The sequence below is a fragment of the Oncorhynchus tshawytscha genome, linkage group LG31, assembly GCF_018296145.1.
Source record: "Oncorhynchus tshawytscha isolate Ot180627B linkage group LG31, Otsh_v2.0, whole genome shotgun sequence".
NCBI classification, from domain to species: Eukaryota; Metazoa; Chordata; class Actinopteri; order Salmoniformes; family Salmonidae; genus Oncorhynchus; species Oncorhynchus tshawytscha.
Genome location: NC_056459.1, coordinates 15769326 through 15794512, shown reverse-complemented (window position 1 = coordinate 15794512; position 25187 = coordinate 15769326). Strand labels below are relative to the sequence as shown.

Here is a 25187-nt window from a genome sequence, read left to right as displayed (position 1 = left end):
TAGGAATAAGGCCTGTTTTTCTTTTGAAGCCAGAAGGAGGCTAGTGTCAGCTACATGTATGCCTTTACTAAAATATGGGGATATTTTATATATGAATGCTTCTGCTCAGTGTTTGAGATCAATTGACACTCTTTACCATGGCACTTTGCGATCCATTTTAAACTGCAAAACTGCCCCTTGTATACCAGGGTTGGCTGGCCTTCTCTAGTCACTCGTAGGCTCAGTCACTGGTATACTTTTATTTACAAAGCCATTTTGGGTTTACTACCTTTTTATTTGTGCATTTTTATTGTTCAGAAATTTGGTTGGAACTCTCTTCGTTTGCTGGACTTTATCCTGCTAACTCTTCCGAATGTCCGATCTGAATTTGGTAAAAGGGCTTTTAGTACTCTGCGCCATCGTCTTGGAACACCTTACAAAATACTTTTAAATTGGAAGAACTTGTCCCAATTGGTGTTTTTAAATCACTGATGAAGGATTTTGAGGCTGATTCCCTGACCTGACAATGTTTTTAATTTGCTGTTTTATACTCTTGTGAATTCAATGGTTTTTACTAGATTACTTGTAGTTTTTCATGTTGTCTGTCTGTAATTTTTTTGTGATGACTTGGTGCTGCCTATCTTGGCCAGGGCGCTCTTGAAAAATAGATTTTAATCTCGATGAGCCCTTCCTGGTTAAATAAAGGTTAAAAAAAATAAAAATAAATAAATCAGCTTTAAATCATACCAAAGGCTAGCTTTTTCAAACAGAAGTTTGCATTCTGCAGCACAAACTCCAAAAAGTTCTGGGACACAGTAAAGTCCATGGAGAATAAGAGCACCTTCTCCCAGCAGCCCACTGCACAGAGGCTAAAAAACACTGTCACCACCAATAAATCCCCAATAATTGTGAATTCCAATAAGCATTTTTCTACAGCTGGCCATGCTTTCCACCTGGCCACTGGTCAACAGGCCCAAGCCTCCCCCATTTCTCCTTCATCCAAATCCAGATAGCTGATGTTCTGAAAGAGCTGCAAAATCTGGACCCCTACAACTCAGCAGGGCTAGACAACATGGACCTTCTCTTTCTAGAATTATCAGCCGAAATTGTTTCAACCCTTATTACTAGCCTGTTCAACCTCTCTTTCGTATCGTGTGAGATCCCCAAAGATTGGAAAGCTGCCAAGGTCATCCCCCTCTTCAAAGGGGGAGACACTCTAGACCCAAACTGCTACAGACCTATATCTATCCTACCCTGCTTTTCTAAGGTCTTCGAAAGCCAAGTTAACAAACAGATCACCGACCATTTCATATCCCACCTTACCTTCTCCGCTATGCAATCTGGTTTCCGAGCTGGTCATGGGGGCAACTCAGCCACGCTTAATGTCCTAAACGATATCATAACCGCCTCGTCTGGTTCACCAACTACTTCTCAGACAGAGTTCAGTGTGTCAAATCGGAGTGCCTGTTATCCGGACCTCTGGCAGTCTTTATGGGGGTGCCACAGGGTTCAATTATCAGGCCGACTCTTTTCTGTGTATACATCAATGATGTCGCACTTGCTGCTGATGATTCTCTGATCCACCTCTACGCAGACGACACCATTCTGTATACTTCTGGCCCCTCTTTGGACACTGTGTTAACTAACCTCCAGATGAGCTTCAATGCCATACAACTCTCTGCACAATTGGTGGCTGACTAAATACTTTTTTGCCCCACTGTACACTGATTTATTAGGCCATATTGGGTAAAATGCCATTTTATCTCTGTTCTTTTTTAGTCAGGTTAGTAAATAAATATCAATGATGGTCCCATTCTGATTTGCTTCTAATAGTACCAAAAATTAGAACAGGTCATGGTAGAAATAGTTTTAGTTGCTTAGCACCGTGGTCCTGGAATTCTCTCCTGAACATTTTAAAATGTGATGATCTAGTTTCGTTGGTGGAGTTCAAACACTTGATCGATGTATATATCATAGAAGGGTGTAATTGTTTTCAGGCCAGCTGGTTTTTAGACCAGATGTTTGTGTTTTTTTAAATGTAAAATGTTTGTTGTACTGTATGTGTGTTTATAGTTTTGTTTAATGTTGTGTTAGTGTATGTAAGTTGTTTTGTCTGAAACGTTGTTCCCCCTGCTGCTATTGGACCAGGTCTTCTCTCTCTTTTTTTTGCTGGTCAAGGTCAGTCAGGTCTGGAGAGAACCACGGGCTATATCTGTTCCCGGTTCAATTTTTTTTGAATGGGGCATGTTTATTTAAGATTGTGAGGAAAGCACTTTTGAAGAATAACCAGGCATTTTCTACCGACAGAATGAGGTATAATAATGAAGATAAAATGTGTTTTCTTTTGGGTGATTACAACATAAACATGTTTAAAAGTGGGAACCACTAACTGAAATGACATTTTGAATAGTTTATACGGCAGCTATCTGTATTCCCTCGTCTATAAGCCCACCAGAGAGACCAGTTAATCTGTATTCCCTCGTCTATAAGCCCACCAGAGAGACCAGTTCATCTGTATTCCCTCGTCTATAAACCCACCAGAGTGACCAGTTCATCTGTATTCCCTCGTCTATAAGCCCACCAGAGAGACCAGTTCATCTGTATTCCCTCGTCTATAAGCCCACCAGAGAGACCAGTTCATCTGTATTCCCTCGTCTATAAGCCCACCAGAGAGACCAGTTCATCTGTATTCCCTCGTCTATAAGCCCACCAGAGAGACCAGTTAATCTGTATTCCCTCGTCTATAAGCCCACCAGAGGGACCAGTTCATCTGTATTCCCTCGTCTATAAGCCCACCAGAGAGACCAGTTCATCTGTATTCCCTCGTCTATAAACCCACCAGAGTGACCAGTTCATCTGTATTCCCTCGTCTATAAACCCACCAGAGAGACCAGTTCATCTGTATTCCCTCGTCTATAAACCCACCAGAGAGACCAGTTCATCTGTATTCCCTCGTCTATAAGCCCACCAGAGAGACCAGTTCATCTGTATTCCCTCGTCTATAAGCCCACCAGAGAGACCAGTTCATCTGTATTCCCTCGTCTATAAGCCCACCAGAGAGACCAGTTCATCTGTATTCCCTCGTCTATAAGCCCACCAGAGAGACCAGTTAATCTGTATTCCCTCGTCTATAAGCCCACCAGAGGGACCAGTTCATCTGTATTCCCTCGTCTATAAGCCCACCAGAGAGACCAGTTCATCTGTATTCCCTCGTCTATAAACCCACCAGAGTGACCAGTTCATCTGTATTCCCTCGTCTATAAACCCACCAGAGAGACCAGTTCATCTGTATTCCCTCGTCTATAAGCCCACCAGAGAGACCAGTTCATCTGTATTCCCTCGTCTATAAGCCCACCAGAGAGACCAGTTCATCTGTATTCCCTCGTCTATAAGCCCACCAGAGAGACCAGTTAATCTGTATTCCCTCGTCTATAAGCCCACCAGAGGGACCAGTTCATCTGTATTCCCTCGTCTATAAGCCCACCAGAGGGACCAGTTCATCTGTATTCCCTCATCTATAAACCCACCAGAGTGACCAGTTCATCTGTATTCCCTCGTCTATAAGCCCACCAGAGAGACCAGTTCATCTGTATTCCCTCGTCTATAAGCCCACCAGAGAGACCAGTTCATCTGTATTCCCTCGTCTATAAGCCCACCAGAGAGACCAGTTCATCTGTATTCCCTCGTCTATAAGCCCACCAGAGAGACCAGTTCATCTGTATTCCCTCGTCTATAAGCCCACCAGAGAGACCAGTTCATCTGTATTCCCTCGTCTATAAACCCACCAGAGTGACCAGTTCATCTGTATTCCCTCGTCTATAAGCCCACCAGAGAGACCAGTTCATCTGTATTCCCTCGTCTATAAGCCCACCAGAGAGACCAGTTCATCTGTATTCCCTCGTCTATAAGCCCACCAGAGAGACCAGTTCATCTGTATTCCCTCGTCTATAAGCCCACCAGAGAGACCAGTTCATCTGTATTCCCTCGTCTATAAGCCCACCAGAGGGACCAGTTCATCTGTATTCCCTCGTCTATAAGCCCACCAGAGTGACCAGTTCATCTGTATTCCCTCGTCTATAAGCCCACCAGAGAGACCAGTTCATCTGTATTCCCTCGTCTATAAGCCCACCAGAGAGACCAGTTCATCTGTATTCCCTCGTCTATAAGCCCACCAGAGTGACCAGTTCATCTGTATTCCCTCGTCTATAAACCCACCAGAGAGACCAGTTCATCTGTATTCCCTCGTCTATAAACCCACCAGAGAGACCAGTTCATCTGTATTCCCTCGTCTATAAGCCCACCAGAGAGACCAGTTCATCTGTATTCCCTCGTCTATAAGCCCACCAGAGAGACCAGTTCATCTGTATTCCCTCGTCTATAAGCCCACCAGAGAGACCAGTTCATCTGACACTCTTATTGATCATATTTGTACAAATTCTTTGAATAATGTGGCTAATACAGGTAGGTATACTTTATAATGACCTCTCTGACCATTTTCCAGTTTTCCACTTCTCTTTGGGAGCTGGAAATGAACAGATGGGTATGATTAGCAGCATTAGGGGTAGAATATTTAACAAAAGTAATTGTGAGCACTTTAAGATGTTGTTTGATGATATTTCAAGCCGATGTGGAGTCTGCTTACCAGACTTTTCTCACATCTTTCAATTCTGTATTTCACCACTGTTTCCCTTAGTTAAATCATGTAAGAGAGCAGCAGAGGGGTTCTGGAATCTCTGGTTTCCAACCGGGCTCAAAAAAATAACTAGTTGTATAAATAGTGTCTCACAAAGCCCTTTCTTCTGAATTCTGCACATTAGAAAAAGTATAAGAGAACATTTACTCACCTAATATATTTTTTTCTATCAACTTCCAAGAATCCTTAAATAATATAAAGTCACCTTGGAAAATCATCTATCAAATGTTGAATAGGAAAAAGGCATCTACAACTATTCCGTCTCAATGTATTGTTGGAAATAAGACCTTTTGTGATCCTGATGTTATTTCATGTGAATTGAATCACTTTTTGTGAATGTGAGTTCCTCTGTCAAACAAAATAGAGAAAACTGAAGGAAATCCCTTGGATTACATTAAGGGACATTTCCCTTCTCTGCTTCAGTTTGAGCTTTCTGATGTAATGGAGCTAATTGGTAACTTATAGATATCAGCAGTAGGTCATGAAGAGTTTGGAGCCTGGAATCAGTGTCTTCCTCGATTACAGAGCCTCCAACATATATATTTACCAAATCAATGCAAACTGGTATTATTCCTAAAGATTTGAAAATGTCCAAAGTTATTCCAGATAGTTTAGAAACTATCACCCAACATCTGTACAACCATGTTTTTCAAAAATCCTAGAAAAATTGGTGTTTAAGAGAATGTTGAAACATTTAAATCAGCACTGTATTCTACATGAGAACAAATATACATTTCGTAAAAACAACTCCACAGCTATGGATGGCTCTTTTGCAACTTATAGATGAAGTCTTTGCAGCCCTGAACAACAATGAATACGCTCTTGTCATCTTTTTAGAGTTATCGAAAGCATTTGACAGGGTTGATCATGACTTTCTAAATTGCATTATTACAGTTTTCATGATTATACATATAAACTCAGCAAAAAAAGAAACGTCCCTTTATCAGGACCCTGTCATTCAAAGACAATTCGTAAAATTCCAAATAACTTCACAGATCTTCATTGTAAAGGGTTTAACTGTTTCCCATGCTTATTAAATGAACCATAAACAATTAATGAACATGCACCTGTGGAACGGTCGTTAAGACACTAACAGCTTACAGACGGTAGGCAATTAAGGTCACAGTTATGGTAAACTTAGGACACTAAAGAGGCCTTTCTACTGACTCTGGAAAAACACCAAAAGAAAGATGCCCAGGGTCCCTGCTCATCTGCGTGAACGTGCCTTATGCATGCTGCAAGGAGGCATGCAGATATGATCAGGGCAATTCATTTCAATGTCCGTACTTAGACGCCTAAGACAACACTACAGGGAGACAGGACGGACAGCTGATTGTCCTCGCAGTGGCAGACCACGTGTAACAACACCTGTACAGGATCGGTACATCCGAACATCACACTTGCGGGACAGGTACAGTATGGCAACAACAACTGCCTGAGTTACACCAGGAACGCACAATCCCTCCATCAGTGCTAAGACTGTCCGCAATAGGCTGAGAGAAGCTGGACTGAGGGCTTGTAGGCCTGTTGTAAGGCAGGTCCTTACCAGACATCACCGGCAACAATGTTGCCTATGGGCACAAACCAACCGACGCTGGACCAGACAGGACTAGCAAAAAGGGCTATTCTGACGAGTCACGGTTCGGTCTCACCAGGGGTGATGGTTGGATTTGCGTTTATCGTTGAAGGAATGAGCGTTACACCGAGGCCTGTACTCTGGAGCAGGATCGATTTGGAGGTGGAGGGTCCGTCATGGTCTAGGGCGGTGTGTCACACCATCATCTGACTGAGCTTGCAGTCATTACAGGCAATCTCAACACTGTGTGTTACAGGGAAGACATCCTCCTCCCTCATGTGGTACCCTTCCTGCAGGCTCATCCATACATGACCCTCCAGCATGACAATGCCACCAGCCATACTGCTCGTGCTGTGCATGATTTCCTGCAAGACAGGAATGTCAGTGTTTTGCCATGGCCAGCGAAGAGCCCGGATCTCAATCCCATTGAGCACGTCTGGGACCTGTTGGATCGGAGGGTGAGGGTTAGGGCCAATCCCCCCCAGAAATGTCTGGGAACTTGCAGGTGCCTTGGTGGAAGAGTGGGGTAACATCTCACAGCAAGAACTGCCAAATATGGTGCAGTCCATGAGGAGGAGATGCACTGCATTACTTAATGCAGCTGGTGGCCACACCAGATACCGACTGTTACTTTAGATTTTTATCCCCCCTTTGTTCTGGATCACATTATTCAATTTCTGTTAGTCACATGTCTGTGGAACCTTTTCAGTTTATGTCTCAGTTGTTGAATCTTATCTTCATACAAATATTTACACATGTTCAGTTTGCTGAAAATAAACGCAGTTGACAGTGAGAGGATGTTTCTTTGTTTAATTGGTTATATAGTTATGATTATGGTAGAGAACAATGTCTTTATGCAGACAGCTGTGCATCTACCAGGGCCAAGATATCCTGTGGTGTGTCACAGGATTTGATAATTGGACCTTTGTTATTCCTAATCTATAACGATGGTCTTGCTGCTGTGTTTTCTATCTTCCCCTTCTGTTTGCTGATGATACCAACTTGATTTTATCACCCCAGAATTTTGACTCACTAATTAATGAAGCCAACTCAGGCATGGCCAAATTTTCTGAATGGCACCAGATTAACAAATGATCAAAATCCAACTTTATTGTATTCACTAGTAATAACTAGTAATAAGAAATATTGTTTAAAAAAAGCCAGAATCCCAGTTGGTGGGAATGAAATTGAACAAGTCACATCCACTAGATTCCTCAGAGTTCGAATTGATGAAAAGTTATCCTGGAAAGATCATATTAAACTTGCCTGTAGCAAAGTGATGACATCTGTTGGTATCATCAGAAAAATGTGTGGTTTGTTTCATCAGGATTGCTTCCTAACTGAAATCAAATCAAATCAAACTTTGTCACACGCACCGATTACAACAAGTGTAGACTTTACCGTGAAATGCTTAATTACAGGCCCTTAACCAACAGTGAAGTTCAAGAAGAAGAAAATATTTACCAAGTAGACTAAAATAAAAAAGTAACACAATAAGAATAACAACAATGAGGGTATATACAGGGGCACCGGTACCGAGTTAGAGTGCGGGGTTACAGGCTAGTTGAGGTAATCTGTACATGGAGGTCGGGGCAAAGTGACTATGCATAGGTAACAAACAAACAAACAAACAGCGAACAGCAGTTTCCAAAAGGGAGGGGGTGGCAATGTAAATTGTCCGGTGGAGATTTTTATGAATTGTTCAGCAGTCATGGCTTGGGGGTAGAAGCTGTTGAGGAGCCTTTTGGTCCGCTCCAGGACCGCTCCGGTACCACTTGCCATGCGGTATCAGAGAAAACAGTCTATAAATTGGGTGAATGGAGTCTCCGACAATTTTATGGGCTTTCCTCTGACACGCCTATTATGTAGGTCCTGCATGGCAGGAAGCTTGGCCCCAGTGATGTACTGGGCCGTTCGCACTACCCTCTGTAGCGCCTTATGGTCAAATGCCGAGCAGTTGCCATACAAGGAGGTGATGCAACCGGTCATGATACTCTCGATGGTGCAGCTGTATAATCTTTTGAGGATCTAGGGTCCCATGCCAAATCTTTTCAGTCTCCTGAGGGGCAAAAGGTGTTGTCGTGCCCTCTGTCGTGCCCTCTTCTGTCTTGGTATGTTTGGACCATGATAGTTCGTTGGTGATGTGGACACCAAGGAACTTGAAGCTCTCGACCCGCTCCACTACAGCCTTGTCGATGTCAATGGGGGCCGGTTTGGCCCGCCTTTTCCTGTAGTCCACGATCAGCTACTTTGTCTTGCTCACATTGGGGGAGAGGTTGTTGTCCTGGCACTACACTGCCAGTTCTCTGACCTCTTCCCTACAGGCCGTCTCATCGTTGTCGGTGATCAGGCCTACCACTGTTGTGTCGTCAGCAAACTTAATGATGGTGTTGGAGTTGTGTTTGACCACGCACTTGTGGGTGAACAGGGTATACAGGAGTATGGGTTTCCCTTTGTAGTCCATAATAGTTTTCAAGCCCTGCCACATCCGACGAGTGTCAGAGCCGGAGTAGTAGGATTCAATCTTAATCCTGTATTGACGCTTTGCTTTTTTGATGGTTCATCCATCTGAGGACATTGCAGGATTTTATAATTTCTTATAAACTTCCGGATTAGTCTTCCGTACCATGAAAGCGGCAGCTTGAGCTTTAAGCTCGATGCGGATGTTGCCTGTAATCCATGGTTTCTGTTTCGGATATGTACGTACAGTCACTGTGGGGACGACATCATCGATGCACTTATTGATGAAGCCGATGACTGAGGTGGTGTATTCCACAATGCCATTGGATGAATCCCGGAACACATTCCAGTCTGTGCTAGCAAAACAGTCCTGTAGTGTAGCATCTGCGTCATCTGACCACTTCCGTATTGAGCGAGTCAATGGTTCTTCCTGTTTTAGTTTTTGCTTGTATGCAGCAATCAGGAGAATATAATTATGGTCAGATTTGCCAAATGGAGGGCGGGGGAGAGCTTTGAAAGCATCTCTGTGTGTGGAGTAAAGGTGGTCTGGTCTTTGCAATATACTATAGTTCTATACTATAGTTCTATACTATAGTTCTATACTATAGTTCTATATGCTATAATATACCAAACTCTATACTATTGAATAATTTACCCAACTATATAATTTACTCTAATATTGTCTGGGCCAGTACATATGCCTCCTACCTACATAAATGACTCATTGTACAAAATAAATTTGCAAGACCTCTTCACCTCTTCTATTTATCTGGCTCCATCCAGGCTGTGATTGGGAGTCCCATAGGGCATTGCACAATTGGCCCAGCGTCGTCCTGGTTTGGCCTGGGTAAGCCGTCATAAATAAGAGTTTGTTCTTAACTGACTTGCCTAGTTAAATACATGTCAAATTAAAATAAATTAAAATAAAATCTACATTTGTTTAAGAAACTCAATATCTTGTCAATTTGCGACATTAATGTACGCCAATTATGCACTTTTATCTATAAATGCTCATACCTCCCAGAAAGTTTACCTGAACCCCCACTGCCGCACCTCACATAGTCAATTCTCTATCAGATATAGAGGTACCATAAGCTGGAGTTCTTATCTTCACATTGCCAAAACATCATCATCCATCAATAACTTCAAGCGAAGACTGGGGGTCTGTCTGATGAACCAAACTACTCAGTAATCTCCTCCATAGCCAAACTCTCACACACTCACATGCACACCTGCACACATGCAGACTCACATTTAAAGACATTTATTTTTTGTGATTACTGATCAATTTATTTCTGTTCTAACAAACTTTTTTTTTTTTTACTGATATATTGTATTTCGTTTTTTTGTGGTGTGGTTTTCATATAAGCCCTGGTGCTTCCAACCATACCTGCACACTGTTATTTTTATTTGTTTATATCTGTATTGTCTTTCAGTTGTTTTCTTTGTTTCAAATCAATTATAAAATAAAAACGTAATGTTGTTATATCAACTAGGAATTCATCAAGAATTCATTGAAATAACAGGGATCAACCGAGGTAGATTATGATGTAGACTCCCTTTCCATGCCTGCTGAATGTGTCTGTACTGTTGTTTTGTCTTAAAATCTTACTGATGTTGCCGTTTTCAAACCTCACTTTGAAACCTGTTTACCAGTCTAATACGGCTATAATTAGATTCAATCGAGAAAGACTCTTTTTGATGTGATGATCAAATAAAATATGCATCCTCATTAATGCTTTTTCAATTCAGGTCACTGATATTCTTTGTACTCCAAGATGTCAAAACAAATGTACCAGCTAATTGCATTGAATAGACTCATATTTAGGCTATATAGCATGGGTTGGGCATTTGGGATTTTGGCTCTTTTGATGTATGTTCTAACACCCTCTCCTTTTCCATTTTTTTAGATTGTTAACGATTAGCAAAACAACGTTTGTGTGTGGGCATAGCGATGTGATGAATGTTGACATTTCTAACAATTAGTCGACATTAACAACAGTAATCAAAGCCCAATGTTACACCCCCCCAAACCGCTAGCAATTATGGTTCTATTATCAAAACAAGATAAGAGGCGTTTCTTGTTAGTTTCTCAATCTCACTGTCTTGTCTCTACCTTCCTCCCCCATCCCCCCTTCCTCCCTCTCTCAGGAGCAGTATGTGTTCATCCACGATGCCATTCTGGAGGCCTGTCTGTGTGGAGAGACAGCTATACCAGTTATTGAGTTTGCTCTGACCTATAAGGAGATGCTGAGGGTTGACTCACAGAGCAACACCTCCCAGCTACGAGAGGAGTTCCAGGTTAGACTAGTAGGACGTTTTGTTTTAGCAACCAGAAACTAGCTGACTAGATAACAACTGGGTTTGGACTTCTTTCCCATTACGTCTTGATGTCCTCGATATGTTTTGTAAAGAAAATGGTTGAAGTTGATGTTTATTCTAACAGTGGAACACATTTCACATAATAATGATGTTATTCTCTTACTGGTACTAGTATTAAAGGTGCAAACTTAGATCCACTAACTCTCACCAAAACACTAGTCATGGCACAGTACAGTACCATGGGCTTAGCTGTATTCATTGTCTATTGCAGCAGTCTGAGATTGTAAATGGCATATTTCTGTATATTACAGTAATTCCTATTTCTGTATGAGATTACTTTAGTTAATCTGACTAGACGGATCGTCCTCCTTTTCCATTTTATTGACACAAATCATTAGTGACCTTTACCATGCATAATTACAGCTACTTATCGCTTTCAGACCAGGCTATTGAATACATTCATGATGGTTATTATAGTCCAATGAAATATCCTCACTGAAATCAGACATTTACAATGCCTCCCAAATGGCACACTATTCCCTGTACAATGCACTAGTTTTGACCAGAGTCCTATTGCCCCTGGTCAAAAGTAGTACACTAAATAGGGAATAGGGTGACATTTTAATTTAAGATTATAATTTAAACTAGTACTGTATCTGCAAGATGTAATCCTGATGCAATGTAAGTTAGTAATAATTATAATGCACCATTCATACAGTCAAACATAATTGGGAGTTATTAAGTAACACAATACACAGCAAGCTAAATATTAAGTTTAATTTCCCCTCCAATTTCAATTCCCAAAGCCTCATAATGTGCTTATTTATAATGCATGTGGTTTGCGATTAAACGTGTTTTTATCTTTTAAGCCCCTTCATAGTATTTGACTGATGCTAAATGTGTTTGAAAGTTTTAGCCAGATGATGATTAGACAGTTGTCTGTCTCTCTCTCTCTCGCTCTCTCTCTTTCTCTCTCTCGCTCTCTCTCTTTCTCTCTCTCACTCTCTCTGTTTGTTTACTGTATCTGTTTGTCTCTGGCTCTTGCTCTGCCTCTCTCTCTCCGTTTGTTACTGTCTCTCTCTGTCTCTCTCTGTTTATCACTGTCTCCCTGTCTCTGTCTGTCTCCATCATCCTCTTCTACCTTGTCTGTGCTCCTTCATCTCACCTTCTCTCTCCATCCCTTCCTCCCTCTCTCCAGACTTTGAACTCTGTGACCCCTCACCTGGACGTGGAGGAGTGCAGCGTGTCCCTGCTGCCTAGGAACCGTGAGAAGAACCGTAGCATGGACGTCCTGCCTCCAGACCGCGCCCTGGCCTTCCTGGTTACCACCGAGGGCGTTGCCGAGGGGAACAGCTACATCAACGCTGCTCTCACCGACAGCTTTCACCGACCCGCCGCCTTTGTGGTAACGCCACACCCGTTACCGGGAACCACAGCAGACTTCTGGAGGCTGGTCTATGACTATGGATGTACCTCAGTGGTGATGCTCAACCAGATCAACCAGTCCAACTCTGCCTGGGTGAGAAGAGGGGAGGTGAGGGGCTGAGGATGGAGGAAGGAAGGGGGGAGGGAATTGATGATACTGACTGACTGACTGACTGAGCCCTGTGGCTATCCGGTACCGGTGAAATCACTCATACTCATACTTGATGGGTCAAAGATGTACTCTGACCAATCCCATGTCATAGCTATCTAAAGCTGATTGCACTAACTGTAAGTCACTCTGGATAAGAATGTCCTCTAAATGACTAAAATGTCAAAGTAATAGCAACCTGATTTATAGCCTTTGTGTAGATTAATTAATAGGATGATACATTTTTAGCCTGCTTGTCAGGGCATTACCACATCCATATCATTCTGTTCTCACCCCGTCTCTCCCTCATCTAGCACGTCACCTGTGTGTTTACTCATGTGTGGGTTTGTCTGTGGCCTTCTTATCTTTCACTTGTCACTGTGTCATGGTGCTGGGTTGGCTAACGTTTACACCATTGCTCTCATTTATAGCTAGCTGTCTCTCTCTTGTCTACTCTCACTCCTTCTGTCATTCCTTCTCGCTCTTTCTCCTCAACTCTCTCTCCTTTTGTCATTCCCTCTCGCTCTTTCTCCTCAACTCTCTCTCCTTCACTGACCCTTTCTCTCCTCTCTTTCTTTCTCCTTACTCTTCTCTTCTCTTGTTCTCCCTCCCGGTATCGTCTCTGTCCTGCTATCCTTCTCTGCCATGTCTTAATTGCTCTCTTTTCCCCCACTCTCTCTCCCCCCCATCTCCTCTGTCTTCTTTCTTTCTCATCCACCGCCCCTCCTTCCCTTTCTCTCTCTACCAGTAGATTAACAGTGTACCCCAGTCATTTGTGCTACCTGTCTCTGTGTATAAATATTTATCTCTCCCTTTGCCCCTGTCACCTCGTTAATACCTCTCTGTCAACGTGACAGGACATTTTCGCTACCTTGTTCCTCCCCTGGGCCTTCTGCCGCCCCCCTACCTTCCCTCCCCCTTCCTGTCACATCTAACACTGTTAGCATGTTAACACTACACTCCCCCGTGTTTCCCTCCCTCCCTTCTTCCCTTCCTGCTCCCTTCTCTGTCCCCCTCGCTGCCACAGCTATCACTGTTAGCAATTTAACACTGCACTCCCCAGTGTCTCCATCCCTCCGTTCCTCCCTTCGGCTGATGAGACTCTTTGAAGCAGCTGCGACCTATTGACTAAAGACCTTGGCCCAGTCTGTGTGCTCTGTGCACCAATCCCTGATTGACTCCATGTGTATCTCTACCAGGCACTGCCGAGGTTACCCCCTGACCACACTGCATTCATTTATAATGGGCTAATGTTAATGATTTAGAATGATGAATTATTCAAAAGATGTGAAACACTGTGTGTGTGTGTGTGTGTGTGGGGGGGGGTTGATTGTTATGGGATTGATTGTACTCAGTGATGGTGTTTTCTGCTCATGCAATTAACAATGCTGCTATGGGTTGGATAATTGTGGATCTGGCTAAATGTCTGTCTTGTCGATCCTCAGGTGTCTTGTTATTGACTTCAGCCGTCCTGCTCTGTGACACAATGATTTGATTTCACTCCTCCACCTCCATAGTCCGCTGATCACCTGTTATCTTCCTTCTCTCTCTCTCTCTCTCTCTCTCTCTCTCTCTCACACTTCTCTCTCTCTCTCGCTCCTCTCACTTCTCTCTCCCCCTCACTTTTCTCTCTCTCCTCTCTCTCTCTCTTTCTCTCTCTCTCTCTCTCTCTCTCTCTCTCACACTTCTCTCTCTCTCTCGCTCCTCTCACTTCTCTCTCCCCTCACTTTTCTCTCTCTCCCCCTCTCTCTCTCTCTCTCTTCTCTCTCTCTCTCTCTCTCTCTCTCTCACACTTCTCTCTCTCTCTCGCTCCTCTCACTTCTCTCTCCCCCTCACTTTTCTCTCTCTCTCCCTCTCTCTCTCTCTCTCTTTCTCACTTCTCTCTCTCCTCTCAATTCTCTCTCTCCCTCACATTTCTCTCTCTCTCTCTCTCTCTCTGTCTCTCTCTGTCTCTGTCTCTCTCTGTCTCTCTCTGTCTCTCTCTCTCAGCCGTGTCTACAGTACTGGCCAGAGCCTGGGCTGCAGCAGTTTGGACCAATGACAGTGGAGCTTCTGTCCATGATGGCTGATGATGACGTCATAATCCGTCTGTTCCGGGTTCAGAACATCATGCGGGTAGGTCGTGGTCAATGATAGACTGGCTGTCAAAGTCGCTTTTTTGCGCTCCGATAAGTGACTACAGTTGAAAATCAACCTGCTGACTCACACAGAAAGTCTGACAGTTTAGTCATATCGCTTTAATATTGTGAAGTTCTTTAAAACATATTTTTCCATAGTCTCTTGATGCGTATTTAGTAGAGAGCCTAATGGCCCCTTTTATCCTTTCATAGTCTGTCTACTGAACATGGGAGATGAGGCATGCATTAGTCACTGTACACTTTACAATTACTGTCAATGACCTAAAATGTCTTTTTGACAGTGTAATGATGAAATTATCAAATTATCAGCCTTTTCAATGCCTGTGAAATCATTGTAGACGTGGCGTTGTGGTCTTTTCTTTTGGAATGTGTGTGTGTGTGCGTGTGTATGCGTGTGTGTGTTGTATTACTGTAGCTGTGTGCCTCTCTCCTAGCCGTTGACAACGAGTTGTCTTTGTGATTGTGACTAGCTTAGTTTCCCAGCGTTAATCAGACAGGCACTTCCCAACACCTCCCTTTGACCTACAGTAACATCCATCTTTCAACACCAGGTGCTCGTCTAGCAGCCTCTAGAAAAACAACCCCTCTTGTCAGCTAGTCTCCCTGCCTCTGTTTCCCTAGCTCCCCCTTCTCACCCCCTGTCAGCTAGTCTCCCGCCTCTGTTTCCCTAGCTCCCCCTTCTCACCCCGTCAGCTAGTCTCCCTGCCTCTGTTTCCCTAGCTCCCCCTTCTCACCCCCTGTCAGCTAGCCTCCCTGCCTCTGTTTCCCTAGCTCCCCCTTCTCACCCCCTGTCAGCTAGCCTCCCTGCCTCTGTTTCCCTAGCTCCCCCTTCTCACCCCCTGTCAGCTAGCCTCCCTGCCTCTGTTTCCCTACCTCCTTTCTCACCCCCTGTCAGCTAGCCTCCCGCCTCTGTTTCCTTACCTCCCCCTCCTCACTCCCTGTCAGCTAGCCTCCCTGCCTCTGTTTCCCTAGCTCCCTCTCCTCACTCCCTGTCAGCTAGCCTCCCTGCCTCTGTTTCCCTACCTCCTTTCTCACCCCCTGTCAGCTAGCCTCCCTGCCTCTGTTTCCTTACCTTCCCCTCCTCACTCCCTGTCAGCTAGCCTCCCTGCCTCTGTTTCCCTACCTCCTTTCTCACCCCCTGTCAGCTAGCCTCCCTGCCTCTGTATCCCTACCTCCTTTCTCACCCCCTGTCAGCTAGCCTCCCGCCTCTGTTTACCTACCTCCCTCTCCACAGTCCCTGTCAGCTAGCCTCCCTGCCTCTGTTTCCTTACCTCCCTCTCCTCACTCCCTGTCAGCTAGCCTCCCTGGCTCTGTTTCCTTACCTCCTTTCTCACCCACTGTCAGCTAACCTCCTGCCTCTGTTTCCTTACCTCCCCTCCTCACTCCCTGTCAGCTAGCCTCATTGCCTCTGTTTCCCTACCTCCTTTCTCACCCCCTGTCAGCTAGCCTCCCTGCCTCTGTTTCCTTACCTCCCCCTCCTCACTCCCTGTCAGCTAGCCTCATTGCCTCTGTTTCCCTACCTCCTTTCTCACCCCCTGTCAGCTAGCCTCCCTGCCTCTGTTTCCTTACCTTCCCCTCCTCACTCCCTGTCAGCTAGCCTCCCTGCCTCTGTATCCTTACCTCCTTTCTCACCCCCTGTCAGCTAGCCTCCCGCCTCTGTTTACCTACCTCCCTCTCCACAGTCCCTGTCAGCTAGCCTCCCTGCCTCTGTTTCCTTACCTCCCTCTCCTCACTCCCTGTCAGCTAGCCTCCCTGCCTCTGTTTCCTTACCTCCTTTCTCACCCACTGTCAGCTAACCTCCCTGCCTCTGTTTCCTTACCTCCCCCTCCTCACTCCCTGTCAGCTAGCCTCATTGCCTCTGTTTCCCTACCTCCTTTCTCACCCCCTGTCAGCTAGCCTCCCGCCTCTGTTTCCCTACCTCCCTCTCCTCACCCCCTGTCAGCTATTCTCCCCCTCTGTCTCCCTACCTCCCCCTCCTCACTCCCTGTCAGCTAGCCTCCCTGCCTCTGTCTCCCTACCTCCCCTCCTCACCCCTGTCAGCTATTCTCCCTGCCCCTGTCTCCCTACCTCCCCCTCTGACCCCCTGTCAGCTAGCCTCCCTGCCTCTGTCTCCCTACCTCCCCTCCTCACCCCTGTCAGCTATTCTCCCTGCCCCTGTCTCCCTACCTCCCCCCTCTGACCCCCTGTCAGCTAGCCTCCCTGCCTTTCAGGTATTAGCGTCCCTAGTCCCTCTCCTTGCCTCTTCTTAGAGCCTCCCCCTGCCTCACCCTCATGTCATTCCACTGTCACCTCTGTCAGAGCCCTGTCCCCCTCAGTGTCACCCCCAGTCTCCCCCACGGATGGGGGAGGAGGGGGAGGCAGCTGTCAAACGAACCCCACTGCCTTTTCACAGGATCCCACTGATCTTACCAATCAGAACTGTCCAGCAACAGGAACAGGGAGGGAGGATGATGCACAATTTCCCAGCAAGGTATTCTATATCACAGTAGAAAAACACATTTAAGGGTGGCAGGTAGCCTAGCGGTTAGAGCGTTGGACCAGTAACAAACCGGGTGAATAATCTGTTGATGTGCACTTAACCCAAATTGCTCCAGGGTTGCTGTTGATAATGACTGACCCTGACCGTTATCCCACTCTAAGAGGGCCTCTGAGGGAGTTGGAATATGCAAAAAATACATTAACAATTCACAAATGCGTGTTAACGTAGGACAAGTCAATGACTTTATATAAGTATGGAGAAAGCCATGGATCACATGACACCATGTATTCCTATGTGAAGACTCAATAGTGCATTGAAGCCAAATGAAGTCAGTTAAGATGCTCCCCATGGAGACATAACATGAGCAGTTTGAGCTACTGCATGAAGGGATGTTGCAGGCTAGCTCAGTGCTATCCCCTGTCATTGAGTATCTCAAGTTGAAAGCCAACCGGGGTATTGCAGGCTGCCATTAGCAACTAAATTATCCTTGTACCTTCTTCTGTGTGCGATTTTAAAATAATTGGTTCAAGGAAATACATCAGGTGTATTAGAAGCAATGATTGGTACCATGATTGTTTTCAAAACATGTTTTTATTTACACAAAGCTTGATCACAAAGATTGCCATTTTTCCATTCACTATAATGGGGATCCTGTTTTCTGCAAACAATGCCTGCAGTACCGTGGTCTGAAATTCTGGTTTGAAATGTGAAATTCTGTGGCTTCATTGAGAGGGGGCAGTCGTTCTTCCCTGGGACAAATATAAGCACCCACCAAATTATGATTGGTGGCAGGTCTTTGCCATTTCTACCAGTGTCCTTCTGGGTTAGAGGTGTCCAGTCTAGGATGATATACATGTCTGAAAGGTGTGGATAGTGTGCTGTGATGTGTTGTGTGTGTTCCTATCAAGGGCTTGACAAGTCTGTTTTTTGGGATCAAACACACATTATCGCTGTCCTCCCTTTCTCTCTTTGCCCCCCCCCGCCCATCCAGCTCCAGGAAGGTCAGCTGGTGGTTCGTCATTTCCAGTTCCTGCGCTGGTCTCCATACCGTGACGTGCCAGACTCTAAGAAGGCTTTCCTCAGCCTCCTGGCCCAGGTCCACAACTGGCAGAGGGAGTGTGGAGAGGGACGTACCATCGTCCACTGTCTGTGAGTTACCACTGTCCACCCTTTTACTCATAAAACCTATATCATTCCGTAGGGAAGTTTTGTTTGCAAATAGGATACACAGAATCGGTTCAAATGACCTGTGCACTGCGATTGATTTCAGCGAGCGTGATCTACGCAAACGTTGAGGATTTTCGTTTTAGAAGTTTAAAGCTGTGCGTTAGTTGGATTAATTCTCGGGCCATACTGACACTATACAAACCATTTTTTTTCTAGCACATTAAAGGTGTCATTGGCTCTTGTTGACTCCTGTTGTGAGCGTACTGTTCAGAAAGCAGGTGACAGTCATCTTTTGGGACAGGTTACAGTTTTTTTCAATCGCTTACAAAGTTTTTTTGGGGGAACAAAGTTGTTGATTTTAAAAACAGAGTTCACAAGACACAGAATGTCAAACACAGAGTGGCCTTTTGCAAAATGTAGATGCCTTCTCAAAACATAAATACAGAAAAACTAAATTATACTGTCAGAATAGATTCATCTAAAGAACGTGGCTGGCTGAAAAAAGATTCATGCAACCATACTAAAAGAGTCCAAGCAGACAAAACAGAAAACTCCCAGTATATCAGTACATTTTCAGTACATTACAGTCACTAGATCATGATGATCAAACATGGAAGTACAACTGTCCAAAGGTGCAGAATTATGGGCAATTACTCTTCTTTTATGCATATTTCACCAAATAATTTCCTACACATCAAATCAAAAATGATTCTTGATATATTGAATGAATTGAATTAAAATAAGCACATTGTATGCAGGATCCATTCATAGGTATCACCACAATACAATTCCATGTATTCAATACAAAGGCTGGTTTGAACATTGTTTTGTACACTTTCCATTGGTCACAGAAACACTACCCACAATAGATTAAAGAAAGGTGAATACAATGGAGGAACACAACTAATATTAATGTATAGGCCTCAATCCACACCAGAGCAAAGCTTTGTTATGGAAGGTCACAATGTCGAAGATGATGACTTAGGAGTAGTGAGGCGTTACAAAGTAACGTGTTACAGTAATAACCTTTTGCTGTAACGAGTAATATAACAGAGTTACTGTTCTAATTTGCAGAATAATAGCACAGTTACTGATCAAAGAAATCGACTGTTGCTTTTATTTGTGATCATTATTCCCTTTCTGTTGGCGGAATATAACAAAATCTACCTGCCCCAGATTCTAATTTGTCCTCTCACTAAATTCCTGTTTACGCACGCAGGCACACCTACTAACTGCTTTAGTAAGGGATATGAAAAATGGCAGAAGCTTCGAAAGCATTGACTTTCTCAACGTGGAAGTACCATTACTTTGATTTGGTAGGACGAAATGGTAAGAATTGAATTGTACAATGTAAACTATGCCCAGATGAAAAACATCTTTCTACTGCTAGAAACATGATCTTTTGAAGCACCTGCAAAGGCAACATGCCAAACACAACACGTTTAGCGAAAGACCCGCAAGACCTGACCATGGCTGCTGAAGGTGACTGTAGGTCTACCTCATTCAAACAACCAAGGCTTGATTTGAATAGTTCAGGAGGACCAGGGGGCGCTGAACAAGCTTGTAGCTGGGTATGTATTAGAGGAAAGGCTGCCCTTATCCATGGTACAATCCCCCTATTTCAGACGGATACTTACCAAAATACAGATGACAGTTTACATTGTGTGAGGACGCTCAGCGTTTTGCGGTGTAACACAAAAGTATTATAACGAATATTGTAACTAATTACTTTCCTCAGGGTCATTTGTTATCATTGAAAGAAGGTAATATATGACTTTTTTTGAGTAACTACCCCATCACTGCGAATTACTTAGAAGTAACCCAACTTCATTTTCTGTATCTCTGCATGTCCTCAATAATGTAAATAATTATAGCAATTAGACAGTCCCCATGCCTAGATATTTCCATATATTGTCCATAGTATGGTATGACACCGATGTGGTGGTTTAGAATTTTGATCGGTAGTATTTACTGATTGCCGGAAGCACACACACATAACAATGTTATTTTCTATGAACAGAACACTTAACAGTGAATTTTGTATTCCCTGATGACATTTGTATTTAAAGTTTTGCAAAAGGTGGTCTAAGATATGCAAGTCATGTACAAAGGCATGTAAATAATCAGAAGTCCTGTAAATATATTTTATCATTGCTGTTCTCCTAGATACGATTCCACACAGGTCCAAAAATTGCTTGTATGCAGTTTTGAGAAAAACTGTAATCTGAGGTCACACCTTGCTTCAGTAGATTGTGTTATCGTGTTGGTACCGATCCCAGTTTAACAACTATCAAAATCACATGTTTTTCAACGATTACTTTCTACTCTTTAACGCACTGAGCCTGTGTGTAGTTTTAAATGTGGCAGGATAAAACGTCAACCCCCAAGTGTTCACTACTACACTCCTCCTATTTACCAGAACACTTTTCATAATTACTATAAAAGGGATCCGCTCTAGGCTCTAGTTCCCCAGCCTCTTCTACACTTCAGCAACACTACATATCTCTATCCAGCCTGGATTGGTCTCTGGGGTTGACATGCTAACGCTGCGTCCCAAATGGCACCCTACGCCCTATATAGTTCACTATTTTTGGCCAGCCTTATGGGCCCTGGTCAAAAGTAGTGGACTACCATAGGGAATAGGGTGCAATTTGAGACTCACTCCTGGATTAGATTTACTTCCTTGTTTCTGGATTTAATGAGAAACATTCCTCAGATGCTCGTCTTCAAAGTTCTCCGTGTTGCTGTTTTTCTGATAGCCTCCTTGATCTGAGTCTCAGACTGAGCTGTGACATTTCACTTTACGGCTTCAGCCTCCGTATCTTCCCTGCATGCTAGAGACGTGACTCATATTGATGTCTGTGTCTGACTGTCTCTCTGTTTGTGTCAATGTCTGTGTTTGGGGCATGTGTCCGTGTCTGTGTGTCTGTCTGTACTGGTTTCTGCACCATATACCCTGGTTTCGCAACCTGACTTATTATGACACATTTCGCAAAACAGGCTACTCTCTCAGTGGTCACAAAGTGTATACATAAGGATTCATAAGCACTGACCCACGCATCTGTGTTTCTCCCTATGTGTGCAACAGAAACGGTGGCGGTAGGAGCGGGACATTCTGCGCTTGTACCATGCTGCTAGAGATGATCCGTCATCACAGCGTGGTGGATGTCTTCTACGCTGCCAAGACGCTACGCAACTCCAAACCCAACATGGTGGAGACCATGGTAAGTAATAGCCTTGATTTAACCAGGAAATACCTTTTTTAGAAACTATTTTGGTAGGGGGACGTAATATGGCAGACAGGAGCATGCATGTCTTAAGGCTCAATTCAGTCAAACTTGCAGTGGTTTACAATATTTACACACTCAAATACAGATCGCTGATTGATTGAATTCAAGCTTTAATGTATTGCAAAGTAGAGAAATGTTGACACCTGTGTTGTTTTCAGGAGCAGTACCGGTTCTGCTATGACCTGGCCTTGGAGTACCTGGACGCCTTGGACTGCCTGAGTGAGATAGAAGTGAGATAGCACTGATCCCAGATCAGCTCAGGCTCAGGGGAGATGGAGTGGAGTCCTGGGCCTAGCCTGGATCTCAACCTGGGTCCACATCACCTGGGCCTCCCAGCCTGGTCCTAGCCTGAGTTTACAGCCTGGGCCTGAGTCTGGGTCCACATCACCTGGGCCTCCCAGCCTGGTCCTAGCCTGAGTTTATAGCCTGGGCCTGAGTCTGGGTCCACACTGCTCTGCTTCTCTCTCTATACTTCTACGTCTAGTACTGTATTTTCAGACCTGCTCGACCCCAGAAGGAGTGTAGGGATAGAGGCCTGGGCCTCACCACTCCGTCTTGGGTCTCCCCTTGGGTCTACAGCCTTGGTCTAGCCTGGTTTCTGCTCTGTTCCGCTTCCTTCTCTTCTCGACTCCCAGGTCTGGGTGATTCAATGTATCTGCTGCCATAACTGACCTGGGCAAAAGAAAACAATGAGAGCGAAGGAGAGGGAGACAGAGAGAGATGATGGGACATGCTCCTACCTTCTACCTGTTATATACTGTACTGTTGTCCTTTCCCTTGCATTTGTATCCCGCTGTAAGTTACTATTTGTTCTGTGCCACATACTATCTGCCAAACCCAAGGAAGAGGACAAGGAAATGGGCAGGATCATTCTCTTCTCATTGGACGTTTTTCTGGTCACTTGACCACTGGTGGTATACTCAAAGGTCTCTGCAACTTCCTGCCTTATTTTACTCTGTCAATGACAACAACAATTACAACAACAAAAAATACAAAGTAGAAGCTGAAGTTTAACAACAAGACAATGACATCACATACAACTGCCTGCAAATAAAACATGTCAACTATTGGGTGATCTTGTGTGTTTGTTTTGTAATACGTGCAATGATCTTGTATATTATGCAATGATCTACTGTTGGTGAACATCCGATGTTGTTACTGTACACTGGTGTTTTCTCTGGTGAGGCTGGAATGGCAGAGAATACGTTTACAAAGAGAATGGCACTGAATTTATGTTGGGTGCGTCTATCCTATGGTCATATTGTACAGAAAGGTTCCTATCTTGTCTATTATTTATTGTTTGTGTAAATAGATTGTTTTCCAGATGTTTATCGATGTTTGTCGTATTAACTCTGTGCCAATCCATTATCTTTGTGTTTATGAACAACATGGTCTCATTAGAATATGTCAAAATAGTGACGTTTAACCATTGTAGTTATATGCCACCCAGTTTGACATATTACTTTTATGTCACGTCTGGTGACATATTACTTTTATGTTACTTTTGGTGGCATATTACTCCATAATGTAATGAGATATGTCTATAAATGACATTGGAGTTATACAGTACTGTATGTCACCCAATTTGACATATTACTTATATGTAATTTCTGGTGACTTATAGCTTCATATTTGTAATGAGTTATGTCTGCTATAAATGAGGACCACTTGAGAACCTGCATGCCAGTCAGTCGTTAGTGTTTCCATTGCAGTTTGTGACCCAGTCTGCTTCGGGGGACCGCCCCCACTGCTACCAGAGACGGGGGTTGCAAAATTCCCATAGCATTCCCAAAATTCCCAGGTTTTCCTGAAATTCCCAGTTGGTGCATTGCCTGACTAACGAACCGAAAAGAAAAGAGGGAATCCTCTAACTGGGAAACCTCAACCCTGGAATCTTACAACTGGGATTTTAGGAAAGCCTGGAACGTTTGAGGAAGTTACCCAATTTTGCAACCCTACACAAGAACACCTATATTCAGAGAGATCAATGTAAAAAAAAGAACATGATGTGTCTCTAGTTGTGGGAACAAAGGTGATCAGTTTGCCGAAACTAGTTGCTTTTTAAATTTGTATTTATTCATTCAATGTGTTTTATTTTCTAAAGAGTGTATAAATGAAAATAAATAAACTATTACGATGTTGCTAATATCATATGATTCATGCATTCATGCATGTTTTTATTTTGCGTGATTTTGCGTGATTTTAGTCACGTACATTTCATGTACTTCAATTAGCTTTGACTATCACTTTCCTGCAGGAAGCATCTTATAAGTATTTATGAGAGTGAATGTGATGACATTTGACACACACACACACACACACACACACACACACACACACACACACACACACACACAATTACAATGTTAAACAAGAACCCCAGTATTTTTTGTTGACCTGTAGTTAAATATTTCCTTATCATTTAATGAAGTGCAGTGTTAATGGTCTGCTGTTATCACATGACCAGACTGACTGGCTGGTTCTACAGAGCTCTAATTGAAGAAGCCTGATGAATCTATTGATCCAGTCAACACATCATCCCACCCCAGAGAGACAGATAGCCCACCTCACCAACTCATCCATCATAGAGATGTCCAACAAGAACATTGGCTGCATTCTTTTGATTCATTTTCATAACGTTCATAAGCCTTGACCTTTTAACCTTTCACCCTCTATATTCAGTCCATTCATTGATCTCTGCCTTTCTCTCGCTCACTTTATCTCTCCTCCCTCCCCTCTCTATAACTGAGTGGAACAATTTCTAGCACAGAAACAAGGATTATGCCTCGGTCAAAGTTAGAACAGTTCCGCTTTTCTTCTGAGTCTACCTAGTTCTAACAGAGAAGTCCTTCTGAGTCTACCTAGTGCTAACTAACAGAGAAGTCCTTCTGAGTCTACCTAGTTCTAACAGAGAAGTCCTTCTGAGTCTACCTAGTTCTAACGGAGAAGTCCTTCTGAGTCTACCTAGTTCTAACAGAGAAGTCCTTCTGAGTCTACCTAGTTCTAACAGAGAAGTCCTTCTGAGTCTACCTAGTTCTAACAGAGAAGTCCTTCTGAGTCTACCTAGTGCTAACTAACAGAGAAGTCCTTCTGAGTCTACCTAGTTCTAACAGAGAAGTCATTCTGAGTCTACCTAGTGCTAACTAACAGAGAAGTCCTTCTGAGTCTACCTAGTTCTAACGGAGAAGTCCTTCTGAGTCTACCTAGTGCTAACGGAGAAGTCCTTCTGAGTCTACCTAGTGCTAACGGAGAAGTCCTTCTGAGTCTACCTAGTGCTAACAGAGAAGTCCTTCTGAGTCTACCTAGTTCTAACAGAGAAGTCCTTCTGAGTCTACCTAGTTCTAACGGAGAAGTCCTTCTGAGTCTACCTAGTGCTAACGGAGAAGTCCTTCTGAGTCTACCTAGTGCTAACGGAGAAGTCCTTCTGAGTCTACCTAGTGCTAACAGAGAAGTCCTTCTGAGTCTACCTAGTGCTAACAGAGAAGTCCTTCTGAGTCTACCTAGTTCTAA

General features: G+C 43.8%; 1 protein-coding gene across 8 annotated transcripts in view; it reads left to right on the top strand.

Moving 5' to 3' along the window:
* The window catches only part of LOC112229315 (receptor-type tyrosine-protein phosphatase U-like), a 283382-nt gene extending 259549 nt beyond the window's left edge, over window positions 1-23833 (top strand). For 4 of the 8 annotated variants that reach the window (XM_042310050.1, XM_042310047.1, XM_042310046.1 and 1 more), the window contains 6 exons: window positions 10860-11009; window positions 12229-12564; window positions 14593-14718; window positions 18212-18369; window positions 21476-21611; window positions 21836-23833. In XM_042310050.1, coding sequence (XP_042165984.1) covers window positions 10860-11009; window positions 12229-12564; window positions 14593-14718; window positions 18212-18369; window positions 21476-21611; window positions 21836-21916 — 987 coding nt within the window. In that variant the 3' untranslated portion in view covers window positions 21917-23833. The remainder of the gene's footprint in view (window positions 1-10859; window positions 11010-12228; window positions 12565-14592; window positions 14719-18211; window positions 18370-21475; window positions 21612-21835) is intronic. The other 4 variants (XM_042310053.1, XM_042310052.1, XM_042310051.1 and 1 more) reach the window with 1 other exon arrangement.
* Window positions 23834-25187: the final 1354 nt, after the last annotated feature.